The sequence below is a fragment of the Myotis davidii genome, unplaced genomic scaffold (assembly GCF_000327345.1).
Source record: "Myotis davidii unplaced genomic scaffold, ASM32734v1 scaffold208, whole genome shotgun sequence".
In the NCBI taxonomy this organism is placed as follows: Eukaryota; Metazoa; Chordata; class Mammalia; order Chiroptera; family Vespertilionidae; genus Myotis; species Myotis davidii.
The window spans coordinates 1,083,549-1,098,302 of NW_006299706.1; the positions used below are offsets into that span (position 1 = coordinate 1,083,549).

At 54.3% G+C, this 14,754-nt stretch overlaps 2 protein-coding genes across 2 annotated transcripts; one reads left to right on the top strand and one right to left on the bottom strand.

The window, feature by feature from the left end:
- Nucleotides 1–56: 56 nt before the first annotated feature.
- SHC1 (SHC (Src homology 2 domain containing) transforming protein 1) lies at nt 57–7,329 on the bottom strand. The gene is given in 13 exon segments (XM_006779596.2): nt 57–640; nt 1,620–1,858; nt 1,998–2,042; nt 2,045–2,128; nt 2,211–2,280; nt 2,368–2,566; nt 3,543–3,669; nt 3,831–3,882; nt 4,090–4,143; nt 4,409–4,528; nt 4,693–4,756; nt 5,266–5,336; nt 5,848–7,329. Coding segments are annotated over 13 exon segments (1,749 nt in total). The 5' UTR covers nt 6,343–7,329; the 3' UTR covers nt 57–511.
- A 2,756-nt stretch (nt 7,330–10,085) lies between these two features.
- Nucleotides 10,086–13,530, top strand: CKS1B (CDC28 protein kinase regulatory subunit 1B). The gene is made up of 3 exons (XM_006775659.2): nt 10,086–10,230; nt 12,282–12,409; nt 13,012–13,530. The coding sequence occupies exons 1-3, from the start codon at nt 10,172–10,174 to the stop codon at nt 13,059–13,061; spliced, it is 237 nt and encodes a 78-aa protein (XP_006775722.1). The 5' UTR covers nt 10,086–10,171; the 3' UTR covers nt 13,062–13,530.
- The last annotated feature ends 1,224 nt before the right edge of the window (nt 13,531–14,754 follow it).

Sequence of the window (14,754 nt, forward strand, 5' to 3'; positions counted from 1 at the left end):
GTCCTTGGCCTCAGGGGCCCAAGAACTCTTTGCATAATATATCTTCAGAACTAGGAGATGGTCAAAGGCACAAAGTTTAAACACTGGGAAAGGAGGGCTGTTGAGAGGGGCTGGAGTACCCTGAGCCCAGGGGTAGACCAGAGGTGTGATTTGTTGCTCGTTTCCTGGAAGGGTGACTGCCTGTCATCACAGGACGTTTTCCATTACGAGGCACACGGCCCAGGCCTTGAGCACCCACCTTCCTGAGGAAGGGGCTATCAGGTTGGCACAGGAAAGGCCCTGGGAAGGGGCCACTCTGGGTTAATACTTTGGTGAGGTTTGGGGAGAAGTAGGATTCTACCCCAGGCTCCTGACTCAAACCCTCTCCCTGAGCTGGATGCTAAACCCAGTGTCCACACTACCCCCAGCTCCTACACAAGGCCAAGCTCACAGGACACTCCAAAGTGAGGTCCTGAAGTCAGGGGATAGTGGGCGGGTTGAAGGGAGTTTTCCGGCAAGCACCTGGGACGGATCACAATTTCCGTTCCACCGGCTGCTGTAGACACAGTTCGCTGCCCGCAGAGATGATGGGCAAGTGATTGTCCATGTGGTAACTGATGAGGTGACTGACGCTCTCGAAGCGATGATCCTTTGTCCGAACCTGGGAAGGAAGAGAGTCCATTCAGGTGAAGAGTCAAATTAAGAACTCGGCCCCCGAGCCTGAAGAAGCTGCAATATTCAGGAAGGTTGAGGAGAAAAAGTTGGCAGGGGTGGGAGGGCTGTCCCTCCTGATCATTGAGGCTTTTCTAGAAAAAGAAGTTAGAGAAGGTCATGAATGGGAAAAGGCCGAGAGGACATCAGAAATTAGGAGGGATATCTACTGCTCCCGTGACCGGGAGGAAGGCAGCAAGTCTCAGTGCAGAATACACAGCACAGAAAAGGATGTGGAACGGAGGCGAGAGTGCTGTGGAAGAGAGACCAAGTTATGGGGGACGGGGGAGCAGCAGAAAACAGGCAGCACCCTGGTCTGAGCCCCAAGTCGAGGAGGGAAGGAGCCCCTGGCTCCACTTGTAAGAGGAGACATGGAGTGTCTAGCCCAGCCGTGGGCAAACTACGGCCCGCCGTTTGAAATGAATAAAACTAAAAAAAAAAAATAGACCGTACCCTTTTATGTAATGATGTTTACTTTGAATTTATATTAGTTCACACAAACACTCCATCCATGCTTTTGTTCCGGCCCTCCGGTCCAGTTTAAGAACCCACTGTGGCCCTCCAGTCAAAAAGATTGCCCACCCCTGGTCTAGCCTGTAGCCATTGACACTGAGCACAACCTCTCCAGGATGGTTACCTCATTTGTCAAAAAAAAGTGGGGGGGCTCAACTGAGATAAGCACCTTCTAACTCCCCTGGGCATAATTTATAGTTTGCAGATTTGAGGACTGGCCAGGACTGAAGGGAACACAGCTCATGGTCAGGAATGTGAAGGGGAAAGAACCCTCAGCCACTGGATGGGGGATGCCAGGCACATTGAGAGCGGGGAGGACCACACAGAGGTGCCCCGCGGGGAAATCTAGGACGTAATAAGGGAAGGAATAGGGCTGCACAGGAGGGCCCCACCACCCATGCCCCTGCCACACTCACCACACCCTCAGGGTCCACCAGCAGCAGGTGCTTGGGCTGCCCGCTCTGCAGGCCAGTGAGCACGTACTGGCCAGGCGTGGTCGTGCTTTCCCGCACCAGGAAGTCCCCGTTGAGCTGCAGCAGGGCCTCAGCCTCCCGCCGGTTCAGCTTTCCATGGAACCAGGGCTCCCCTCGGAGCTGCTCAGCCATGGCCACCGACTGGGGAGGTGGAGGCACCCGAAGGGCATCTTCAAAAGGCTCTGGGGGTGCAGAGAGAGGACTACACAACTGGCACAACACGTGTCCAGGACCAGAACCCTCAGGGAAGGGAGGCCAGGAAGGAAAGAGCAGAAGAGGAACCAAGTAGAAAGGCAGGATATGGAATGGAGAAGCACTCACTCATGTCAAAGAGGTCTCGGGGCGCACTGCCATTGACAGCAAGATTGGGGGACCCGGCCCGCCCCCTGCTTGCCGGGCCTTGTCCAGGTTCTGGATGTTGACATAGGAGGGGTCATCAAAGAGCTCTCTGCCTGCTGAGGAAAGGGAGGTTTTCAGGGACCTCAGTCCTGCCTCCTGCACCCCTGGCTCTGGCTCTCTCAGCCCCTTCCATACCTGGGCAGGGTGGCAGGGGTGGCATCTGCTTGTGGACTTCTGGGTCTCCCCCTGCAGGCTGCCCCACAGGCTGAAGGAACAAAAATAAGGTGAAACCAGAGGCCCTAACCAGCCACTCCTACCCCAGGCCCAGTCCACCTCTATCAAAGCAACTTACCAGCGTAGCTCCTAGGTGGCTGGGGTGCTGGGCACTGGGCAGAGTGGGTCGAGCAGGCCCCTGGGGGGCTCCTTCCCGAAGCCTCATGTCCACCACCCCCCCAAGAGGGGGTTCCTTCCCCGGGAAGTCATTATAGTACTGATGATCAGGTGGCTCTTCCTCCTCCTCATCCCAAGCTGAGCCATCAAAGCCAGCCATCCTGAGAGGAGGAACAGGAGGGAGTGAGGAATGGGGGTGGGAGGATGGAGGGAGCAGAAAGAAACCATGGCCATGTATTAGGACTTCCTTCTAGGTAGGCCCTAGGCTGAGTGTTTTATATGATCATTTCATCCTCACCGCACCTCTATAAGGTAGAATTTCCTTTCCCGGTTTGTAAAAAACTTATTCTTTTATTGACTTCAGAGAGGGAGAGAGAGATAGAAACATCAATGATGAGAGAGAATCATTGAACGGCTGCCTCCTGCACGCCCCACACCAGGGAGAGCCCACAACCTAGCATGTGATCTCTTGGTTCATAGGTTGATGCTCAACCACTGAGCCACGCCTCATTTATAGATGAGGAAAATGAGGGTCAGAGGTGAAAAGATTTGCTCAAGGTCTCCCAATGAAAGGTGGTTCACCTGAGATGCAAATTCAGATTTGACTTTAAAGTTCATGCCTCTGATCATTACACTGTCTCCTGAGAGGGAGGAGAAACACTAAGCAGCAGGGGGGTGGGGGGGGCGGTGCTCCAGGATATGTTAATCTCCTCTGCTAGATACCTGCTGGCCGGAGGAAAGGTGAGGAACTAAGAAAAAGCCACCCTCCCTCACTCAAACTTTCAGAGGCTTCTAGGGGAAGGAAAACAAAGAACTAAGGATGGGGAAACAGCAAGAAAGAGGGACAGGCCAGATACGAGGCCGCTGGCAATGAAAAGCCCATCCAGCCAGGGACGGGCTACCACACGAAGCCCTGGGCTACGGCTCCACACAGGAAAGGAGGGGAGAGCTGCCCTGCAGCAGGCAGGGCCCGAAAGACTGTGCTGAGAGCCACAGGAAGCTTAAGAATAGCAGGAAGTGGGAAGCGGGGGGCACACAGGTTATTTCCTTCCCTGAACCACTCTGACTCCAGTGTGGGAATAGCAGACCTGCTTTCCCAATCCTGGTCTGGGGCCCCGCACCCCCCTCCCCGCTCACCTGTCATGGGGAGTGACCAGCTTGGGCGGGTTCCTGAGGTATTGTTTGAATCGTAACTCGAAGGCCTGGCCAATGGTGCTGATGACGTCCTGAGCAAGCCCCTCGGGACACTCCAGGATGTGGCAGGCTGGGGGCACAGCAGAGACTGTCGGTGAGCTCTGAGGCGGGGGTGCTGGGACTAGGTGCAGACAAGAGCCGCCCTCCTCCTCCTCCTCTTCCTCCTCCTCCATCTCTTCTCACCTGCCTCATGAGAGCTGGCCCCGCCCAGCGCTCCCCACCATGCCTCACCTCTCTGATTCACCGGGTCTTTGGCAACATAGGCGACATACTCAGCTGTGTCCTGGAGTGGAGAGAGTGTCAGAAGAGGCCAGTTAGCTAAATCTGACGCCCCGCCTCACTCCTGGCCCCTAAATGCCAGTCCTTTTCAGGTATCGCCTCCATCTAGCATGCCCGCCTCCATCTAGCACGCCCATTTCTCTGGCCAGTACCTTCCCAATCCCTGTCCCTTCCTCTTCTCCCACCACTGTTGCTCTGCTCCCCAACTCACCGGGTCCCCGCCGGACGCAAATGAGATAGATTGCATGTGATGGTTGGCGATGATCTGAGGGTTAGGGCAGGGGATGGAGAAGGAAGAGAATGAGGTGTCAGGCAGCCTCGGGGCTCACCTGAGTGCCCCACACCCGCGGCCCAGAACCTCGGAGACTCATTCTCATCCTTTTGACTTCTTGCCCTGTGTCCTCCTAATCACCTCCTTCCCGACTGTCCTGCTGCTCCCAAGCCTTCTCTCCTCCTTTCTCACCCTCACGGCCAGGCCCCCCTCAGCCCGCCCATCAGTGTCTCTGGTCCCTCTGCCCAGCCCCGCCAACCCTGGGCCAGTCTGCGGCCATGAGGTTGAGGCTGCTGGTGGAGACAGTGAGAGTGATTGGCATTCCAGCAAATTTCAGGTTACTCCTCCCCAGAATGGAACTGAGTGGGCGGCTACAGGGCTAAGGAAGTACCCAAGGGTCTCAGACGACAGGGGTTCCCAACCCCCAGAAACCCCCACACTCCTGCCTTTTGGCTTTCTCCCCGCAGTCCCATCCTTGTCGTCGCCCTGCCCCTCCACAGCTCCCAGAAGCACCCCTAACCCCCTCGACCCGACCCCTCGTACCTTTCTCCTTCTCGAAGCCCCCTTAGCACCTGGCACAGCCTCACACACCAGGCTGATGGCCTCCCTGGGGAAAGAGGGGTGCTCAGACCCCGAGCCGGCCTCTCCTCGGCTGGGGCTGCCATGGGGCCGGGGAGGGGGAGGGGAGGGCCAGGCCAGACTCCAGGGGCGCTCCAGGCTCTTTGTCGTGGTGGATTGAATTAAGGGCCTTTAATATTTGATGACACTGAGAGGCCGCTTCCTGGCTGATTGGGTTAGGGCCTCAGTAGGCTGGCCCCACCCCCTTCCAGCTACCCAATGTCCCACTCCCTTCCCAAAGGCGGCAGCAAGCTTCCATCTACCCCCATTTTCTACTCGAGCCCCAGCTGCCTCTGCCACCTCCTCCCACAACTCCCAAGGCTGGATGAGTAAGACGGATCCAGGCCAGAGTTGCCTCTTTTCATTCAGACGTGGACTCATTCCCCTAACTTCCTCTCAATCCCCTTTACCACCCAGAGATAAACCATCACTCACACCATCAGCCACACCCCCCACACCAGCCCCAGGCGGCCCACATTCCGCCCCCTCCCCACTGACCTGGTGACCTGAGTCCGGGTGTTGAAGTCCAGGGCACGCATGGATTGCAGGACCTCCACACAGCCCATGTACTGAGGGGAGGAACGGAGGGTTACCAGCCAGCCGCCCCATCCCCTTCCCAAAGGGCCCTAGGATTGTTCTCTACAGGGTCCCTAAGGGAAGTAAAGATGAATACGTTCTGCCACAGCCCACGCCATGCAAGACAACAGGGAATGAGCAGAGGGGAAGGGGCAAGCTGGGAGGACCTCACACCGCTGGGAAGAGAACCAGGAGGGATGGGCGCCGGGTGGGATGGAGTGACATCTCTAGAAAAGGGGGAGGAGACTGGAGGGAACAATCAAGAGCCACTCATTCCAACACTTACTAAGGGCCTCCCAGGGGCTGGGCATTGTGGTAGGCAGGAAGGGGGACCCAGGCCGAGCTGGAAGGGGCTGCAGAATCAGAGAAGGAGCAAGACAGGGTTAGGAAAAAGGCCACTGAAACCAAGCGAGTTGCTGGGGAAGAGCAGGAAGAGAGAGATTCCAGCAAAGCTAGACTGGGCAGAGGAGCTGGAGCGGCCTGGGAGGGAGGACGTTCACTCACCCGAACCAAGTAGGAAACCCCGGGTCCCATGACTTTGTCGTTAGGATGCAGCCAGCCCCGCGTGGGCTTATTGACAAAGCTCCCGTGGCGGGTCCACTCCTCGCCCCCCAGCTGGCCCCCTTCCACCCGAGTCCTGCGCCCGCCGCCTCCGCTCAGCTTGTTCATGTCCTGGAGGGGGGTCAGGGGGCCTGAGTCTGGCACGGCTGCCCCGGGGATGCCCTCCCCGTCCTCGGCCACCCTGCCTGGCTCCCCCCTGGGCCCCGGCCGCGCCCCGGCCGGGCCGGCCAGCTTCAGGTTGCTCATCCGGGGGAAGAAGGAACACAGGGTGGTGGGGCTGTCGTCCCCGGACTGGGGTGGCAGGAGGGGCCCCAGGGACGAGGCCGATGGGGACGGCAGCTCCTCCGGCGGGCTGGACCCTGACGCCCCCTCCTCCAGCGATGACAGAGACTCATTCCGGAGGGGGTTGTACTTGGGCTTGGGGGGCAGGAGATCCATGGCTGGAGTGAGAGGGAGGCTGCAGCCCAGCCCGGCCCCCCTGCCGGTCAGGGCAAGGGGGCCAGGCAGGGGGCATCCCCAGGCCCTTAGCCTGAGCGGCCCTTTATGGCCCAGGGATCTCACGGGTCCTGGGAAGGAAGAGGGACAGTGGCTCCAATGCCTCTGGCTCCCCCAGTTCAGACACAAACAGTTTCAAGCCCCATCCCCGCCCAGCGTGGAGCCTCTTCTCTGGCTGAGAGAGCAGCAGGCTGGACCCAGAGCTGCCAGGCTCCTCCCCAAGGGCGGGGCCTACGGGGAGAGGCCAATCCCGAAGACAGTGCTGACTCACAGGCTCGGAGGGGCTGGGCCCCCACCGCGGCCCCCCATCCAGAACTCGTGCAGGGGCAGAGCTACCCTCGCCCACCCCACCCCCCCGACAAACAACTAGTATCTGGGGAAGAGTCAAGTGGGGGTGGGAGGGAAGGGCGAGAAGGAAAGGAGGGGAGAAGAGGAGGTCTGGCTCAGTCCCAACCGGACAAGGGCAGGCCAGAGCGGGCAGGAAGCTGAGGGAGGGGGGGCGGGGAATGAGGGAGGAAACAGAGGCAGCTGGGGTGGAAAAGGGAGGAGAGCCCAGAGCTCAGCATTTCCCTCCCTGTTAGATGGAACACAAACCCCCACCCCACCCCCATCACACAGTGGGGTGGTGGCCCCAGGGAGCCTGGGCCATTAGCACCCTCGGCTGGACAGCTGTGAACAGGAGTGAAGAAACGGAAGGGGAGCCCTAGCTGGGTGGATATGGTGGCTGGAGCATCGTCCCAGTCAGGGCACAGACCCAGGCCAGGCACATACAGGAGACGACCGGTCAGTGTTTCTAACATCGATGTTTTTCTCTCTCCCTCCCTTCTTCTCTAAAATCAAGAAAAATTTGATGAAATGAGGAAAGGAGCCCGCTGGGTAACTGAGTTGGTTAGCGCATCGTCCCAATACACCAAGGTTTTGGTCAGGACACATACAAGCGGCAACCAATGAATGCATAAATAGTGGAACAAAAAAACACGATGTTTTCTCTCTCTCTCTCTCTCTCTCTCTCTCTCTCTCTCTCTTTCCGCCCCCCTCCTTCCCTCCCTTTCTCTTTAAATCAATAAATTTCAAAAAAAGAAAAAAGAAATGGGGAAGGGAAGAAAGTGGTCCCAGAGGATAAGGAGAAGGGCCAAGAGGGAGGGCACTGCTGGTGAGGCACCGGGAGAGGAGCTGGAGCCCAGGGCGGGCTGGTGGCACCTACGATGCCAGGAACAGTAGCCCACAGACAAGCACTGTCCTGCCCCCTTTCCACAAGCCTGGTTAGCAAAGCCAGCTGTCCCGGGTAGAAGGGGGGCAGGGCACTGACTCCAAGGTCAGCTCCCCTTCCGTTTGCGGGGATGACCGGTGAGGGCCCATGTGTCCACCAGGGGACACAGTTCCTCTCATACCCAGGGCACAGTCTGGCTGGAGGAAGTGGGAGCGGGAAACGGAGGCCATGAAGGGACAGGGGGGCAGAAGACAAACTATGCCAAGTCCAGGAGAAAGGAGTGCCAAGAGAAGACGGGCCGAGGCTGGACACGGGGAACCCATCCCAAACCCACGCTTCCCACCCACAGCTTCCTGCCTCAGCTCTGCGTGAGGGGGCCAGAGAGGAAGTTGGAAAGTGACCCAAGAGGAGGCAGTAAAATCCATATACCCCCTGAGCTCACCTCGGAATTACCTATCCTTAAATTACTCCAGCAGATGAAAGTATGCAGATAACCATGTGATGTGCTAAGCTCCGTCCCCTCCCCCGGCCCTCAGCAGAGGAGAGCTGTCATGGCATCCCCCACTCGGGAGAAGGAGAAGGGACTCTCTCCGTCTGCTTCCTGAGGCTCAGCGCCCGGGCATCCAGAGCACGAGGAAAGGGTTCTGCCACCACCTCACACACGCAAACACACACCGGGGTGTCTTCATCTTTAGAGATGGGCATCCTGCAGAAGCCTGCGGCACCCACAGGCGGCGAGTGACCAACAGGTGTGGGCATTTGGGGGCAAAGTAAGAAGAGGTGGGGCTCCTTCTGCACAGAAAGCAAGGAGACTGTCCACGGGGGGCGACTGGGTGTGGGGAGAAGCGGCATGCGCCTTCCCAGCCCAGCAGGGAGGAGGAGGAGGCAAGAGCGGGAAGTAGCAGGAAATGTGGAAAGCCTCAGGAATGTTTCCAGAAAGGAAGGCTGGGCAAGCGGGACCAGAAGGAATGCCCAGACAAGAACTCTGGTTAGGGGGAGGGTCAGAGCCAGAGCAGTGGTGGAGGCTGAGCAGAACCCTTAAAAAAAAAAAAAATCAAACAGCACAAAGGTCACTGCCCCCTACACACACCTCCGCCCCCCACCGCAAGACACCGTTTTCTGATGGTGGAAAACTTTCGCTCCTGTCACAGTCAAATCAGTGCCCTACCCAAACCCCCGGGAACAGGTATGAGACAGAACAACTGGTCCTGGGATGGGTGGGTCCTGGGGAGGGGAGCTCAGGGAGTGGGGCCAGAAGTCTGAGCCGGCCTTGCTCGCCCGCTCCTGCCAAACCCCAAGCCCAGCCCCCTTCGGGGAGCCACCCTTGGAAGGGGGTTCAGGAAAGGAAAAGGGCTGTCTCTACTCTCACTCCTCAGACCCAGAGGTGGAAACTCTGCTTCCCACCTGATGGGTGGAGCATGCAGGAAAACTGAGCCCAAAGCCCGAGAGAGAAAGGAAACAGGGAAACGTGAGCAGATGGAGTTTGTGGGGTTGAGGCAAAGCTTCTGAGGTGAAGACCTGGGTTCCACAAGGATAAATCTCCCGAGGGAGGGCAGTCCTACGGCCCGTGCTTTGGAGACTTCTAGGAGGCCAGGCTCTGGGCGATCCGACGTGGACTAAGGAAGGGGCGGGGCTCCTAGAAGGGCCGAGCCTCTAGGAAGGCGTGGTTCCGCCAACTCGAAGACTGCGGTGCTTTGGGCAGGGTTCTGCCCTTTCGGGAGAGGCTTTTTGGTGGGCAGCTGTGAGCCAGCAGAGAACCGTCGCGCTGAGGCGGAGTTTCGGGGAATCGGAAGGACTAACGTGGGGTTTCGTGGAGTGGGGCTGGAAACCACGTTTAGGGTGGGACTTCCAGGAAAGCCGGGCGACAGGGTGGGGTCGGGGACAATAAGTAGAAAACCAGACAGGGTTCAGGGATAAAAAGCCCCCCGAGGCTGGGAGGTGGGACTTCCGGGGAGGGGGTCTTGGGGGCGGGGCTTATGAATGAAGACCGGAAGTAGGGTCCCGGGAGAGGGGTTCCGGGGTGGAGGAGTGGGTCACCTAAGGAGGAAAAAAAAGTCCCCACTCACCAGGGCCTCATGGAGTCTCCGCACCGCACCGCGGGATGATTTGGTACTGGATCACGCCAGTGCCTCCTTAGGTCGCTGCTCCAACTTTCTCCCCGGGAAGGCCTCCCTGGAGAAACTTTATTGCACTCACTTCCGGCCTCGCTAACCCCTGACCCTCTACCCCACCGTCCCTCCTTCGCCCGTCCCACTTTCCGGGATCAGCCAATGGCAGTGCGGGAACTCTCACAGAAGCAGTTCTAGCCAATAAGAGGCCTATTTTTTACCTAAGCTCGTCCTTGAGAAACGTAACAAGTGCGCTCCAATAAGGACTCGACGAGAAGCAAATATAAGCCAATAGGAGGCTTGGAGATGGAGTTGTCCCGCCTTACATCGAAGGGACCAATAGGAAGTGCAGGCGGCGTGTTTGAAAGTGAGGCCAAAGTGGGTGGGAGCGCGTGCTGCTGGGAGTTGTTTGGAGGTTGGCGGCGCGGGGCTGACGATCTCAGGCAGAGCGATCATGTCGCACAAACAAATTTACTATTCGGACAAATACGACGATGAGGAGTTCGAGTACCGGTTAGTGCCGGCGTGGGGGCCGTAACGAGGGGGTGAGCTTTGACAAGTGAGGGCACGAGGAGTTAGTAACTAGGACTGAAGAGACAGAATGGGCGCGTGCGCAGCAGGTTAACGGGACGGGGTGGGGGTGGTGAGGAGCGCAAAGCGCATGCGCGAAGGGTATGCGACGCGTGTAAAATAGTAACAGCACGGAATTCCGTGTAAGCCTTCTTGGGGGGGTGTAGGTGGGCGTGGTGTTAGCCTGCAGACCACCTTCGCCCCTTGGGGTTCCTGGATCATTCTAAACCTCATTGAGCACGTTAAACTTGCCTTCTTAAGACTGCTTGTATCACGGCACCACCGTAAAACACGGAACCCACTGGAAAACGGGGGCAAAGGCGCAGCTCGAATTTCCCTCGCGTCTTCAATGCCCGTGGAGTTACAGAGCGAGTGTCCGTCATTAATTCATGGAAAAGGGGCGTGGTTGTCCGGCTTGGATTAGGAGGGGGGCTTCGAGGACCTGGGATGTAATAAAACTGGCCAGGAACATTGAGAAAGGCTTAACATGGACCCAGTCAATATTTCGTTTAGGCAACAATCGTGGAGTGTTTACAGATTCTACTAAAGTACAAGGGTGAGCATGGTGTCTGCTTCCAGCAAACCTAGAATAATCTGTGGGAATACAGCCTTCAGGAAGAAGGTGGTGATTGGTGTGATACAGATACGTAGGGGTGGTGATGGGAGCACATGCGACTTGCCACGGACGGTGAGGAAAGGAACCCCTACAGAGCCTGCACTGGATAAACCCTAAATTCACCGTTCTAGAGTAGGAAATCGGACGGGGTTCTACACATGTTGGCATTCCACTAATTGTATTGAGTGGGATACTTAAAACACCTTCCTGGTGTGAACCTTGTCTTCTCAGTTGAAGACCGTGAAATGGAAACTTGCTTGCGTTTCTTCCCCAGTCTAGCACGGGGCTCTGGACCCTCTGGCTGCAGAGGTCCGCCCGTGCTGACAAATAAATACATGAATCATCTTGATGCCAGGTCCGTGGGGATTTAAATGCATGAATCATCTTGATGCCAGGCCCGTGGAAAAAGGCCCAGGCCATGCTGGACCCAGTTAACTTCCTTCTCCTCAGCTGTTTTCTTCTACACCTGAACTGAGCTAACTGAAACTGTGCTGGTAACACATGGCAGGGCCAGGGAGGAGAGGTCGCCAGGCTCACCCCTGAAGGTGTAAGCTTGGCAGTGGTATTTAGGGTTAAGAAAAGCTTGGGTGTTTTGGTGGGGGGTTTTGGTTTGGGGTTTTGTTTGTCTAATCAGTTACTGAAGCTAGTCTTTGTGCCAGGGGCTTGTTAAACTGTTAGCTATTTTCAGACATTTAGACTAGAACAGATTCTTTAGGGAAAAAATCTGTTACTAGTACATTTTCATTTAGCATGATAAAGTCTATCTGGGTTAGCCCAATTCAAGTTAGAGGAGTAATTTCTTGGCCCTGAAAAGCGACTTATCCTTGGTTAGGAAAGCATGAAGTTTCCCAAAGGAAGTCTCACGGCACAACCCTTCAGAGTTAGGAAAATGAAATGAAGAATAGACTGTAGAGGCTTCGGCACTGACATTATTTCATCCTTTGTGCTGGCTCTTCCACGTAGCACTACATCTTAGGCCTTTCTTCACAAAAGTCACTTCTCTTCCGTACCTATCCTGTTCAAAACCGCCTTCAATTATTAATACCCTGTGTACTGTGGGGCCCCCATTGTATTATTTTAGAATCATCAACTAGAAGACTTAAGCTCCAGGAAGGCAAAGGCAGTGTATGAACAGCGCCTGAAATTTAGGTGCCCGTTCACTTGAGTTATTAATGAGTACTTTTACATGTAGTTTTGTGAGGATTCACATAAGTTGGCCTTTATTTCTAGCTGCCTGTATCCCACAGTAAGGTTAACTCCCTGCCATCAGAAACTGGTTTCTCTTTTCTTTTGTCTCTTGGCTTTGTATGCAGGCACTTGCCTAACAGACTGGACCCAGTACTGACCAATTTCCTACCTTCCCATGTTTCTGTTACAGGCATGTCATGTTGCCCAAGGACATAGCCAAGCTGGTCCCTAAAACCCATCTGATGTCTGAATCTGAATGGAGGAATCTTGGCGTTCAACAGAGTCGGGGATGGGTCCATTATATGATCCATGAACCAGGTCAGTGCAGTGGCTGAAGGAACCATGTAGGGCTGTTTCACTGAGGAAATGATGGTCACATAACCCAACAAAATAAGGGGAAGGTGAGGGTGGTTCGCCAGTTTCTTACCCCACCCGTCATCTAGAAAAATTGGACCAAAAATAGAGTGAAATATATGGGAAGTTCAGAGACCAGCTGTTACTGAAAAACCGTTAGTGTCTAATTCACTCAGAGGGTACTCTTTTTTTAAGGCCACATAATACTCTGGGAGAGATTATGGTCCCTACTTCATTGTCCATCAGAAAGAATTCTTGGATGTGTTCCAAATAAGCCAAGGAAAGTATATTTCCTGATAAGACACCAGACACCAAGCTGTCAAGCAAAACTAATAAAGGACACCCTGGGGCTTCACAAACATAGCAAAAAAACTGAAATTAACAAATCTAAACTTGGCAGACAGGCCAGGCTTATGGGTCTGCTTCTAAAGCCATATGCTTAAGTAAATCTTAATTTAGTTATCCAGGTCCGAGTGGGGGATAGCTGGGAAACGGGAGTGGGGTACGCTATAGATTGTGCGTAGGATGGTGTTCGTTTGTCTCTTAGATTTCACTCACTCTTTCAGAACCTCACATCTTGCTGTTCCGGAGGCCGCTGCCCAAGAAGCCAAAGTAATGAAGCTGGCGAGCCACTTCTCAGCCTCTAGCTTTACTCAGCTGTCCTCATTTGCTAACAGCTTTCTGATAACATGTTGCCTTCTTGTTTCTCACTTTGCTATTTAAAGGATGTTTAAAATACACTGTTTGAAATGTGCTGGTGACTGCTTTGCTCCTTAAGCAGAGCAGAGCCGACAGCAGCACTGCCGGCCGAGGAGTGCTCTGTGGACTGCAGCCTCAGCTGTGTGACCCCTGAAGCCATGATGAGTTCTATGTCCAGCAGGACACATGTGGCAGACGGAGGAAGCATCTGAGAATGAGACCATGGCTGTAACAGGGATTGTGTGAATTTGCTGTTTTGTTTTGTTTTCCTGCCAGGTGTATGTATGGGGATTTGTGTTTCAATGTATTGGAAACTTTCCATTTTATTCAAGAACTCTATTTCATGTTAAAAGCCTTGATTAAAGAGGAATTTTTTTATAATCTAATTCTCTGCTTGTAAAGGTTTTTCCCCTTCTCAGGGTAAGCATCACATTCAGTATATGGTTCTAAGTATACGCCCTTCACTTAGATAATGAAGCTCAGCTTTGCTGATAATGAGGTTTATTTCAACAGTCAGGTAACTGGTCTTTAATCTTAAAAGCCGACATGCTGTCAAACATGGCTGAAATATATTTTGATCTAACTACTGGCCAAAGGTAGAGGTTATATAGGGGTAACATCATCTCATCAAAACAAGTGCACTGTTTCCCACAGTCAGGGATGCTGCCTTTAATATAGTCCCAGTATTTGAAGGGCACACGAGGGTAAGGGGAGCCATCGGCCAGGGGCGGGTAGTGTGCTCCGTGCCTGCCTGGCCTAAGGCTCCGGCACACCTATGGCCTCTTCGCTGCACATTGGTTGGGAGTTTTCAGTAGTTCTCACTTTGGCTGAGCACTGGGGTCCTCGGAGTAGCTTTAAAAGTACTGATTTGTAAGTCATTCCTAAAGGTGTGGACTGAATTGGCCGGGAGTGTGGCCTGGATGTGGGGATCTCAAGCATTCCTATGCAGGTAGATACAGCACTAACTTTTGAGAAAACAGGAAACTAGCTGTTCAAGAAAACACTTCACTAAATCATAGCTTACCCTCTACTTTTAAAAATAACAGTAGTGCTACGTAAGGGAGATTAATCTACCACCTTTCCCTGTCTTCCATCCGTTTATTCCAAGAGCAATACAAGTGTAGTTCCTGGACCGGAAGCATCAACATCATCTGGAAACTCATTAGAAATGTATATTCTTGGGCTCCACCCTAGACTAACTGAATCAGAAATAATGTGGTTGGACCCAGCGACATTTTAACAAGCTTTCCTGGTGATTCTGGTGCATGCTTAGCTTGAGAAGCCGATAAAGGATTGGACCAGAGCTGATGTTTGAATGGGTGTGTGTGTTTTGTTTTGGGTTTTTTTTGGGGGGGGGGGGGCTTACCTCCAAAATATCACCTTTATTAATCATCAAGATAATAAAGCACGTGGCTTAATGTCATTAGGCAAGTAGGGCTTTATTTTTTTAGAGTTTGAGAAAGAATGGTCTAGACTAGAAGCTTGGTTCTACCATTCACTTTATTTTGTGTGGCATCCCTTCACCTTTCTGAGCCTGTTGCCCATCTGTAACGCAGACATCATATCTATCTTAAAGGGTTTTTAGGAGTCATATGAGACCAACCAGGTGT

Coding starts and splice junctions, on each gene's coding strand:
- CKS1B (XM_006775659.2), top strand. CDS start 10,172: ATGTCGCACAAACAAATTTACTATTCGGACAAATACGACGATGAGGAG. Junction 10,231..12,281: donor GATGAGGAGTTCGAGTACCG/GTTAGTGCCGGC, acceptor TTTCTGTTACAG/GCATGTCATGTTGCCCAAGG. Junction 12,410..13,011: donor TTATATGATCCATGAACCAG/GTCAGTGCAGTG, acceptor TCACTCTTTCAG/AACCTCACATCTTGCTGTTC.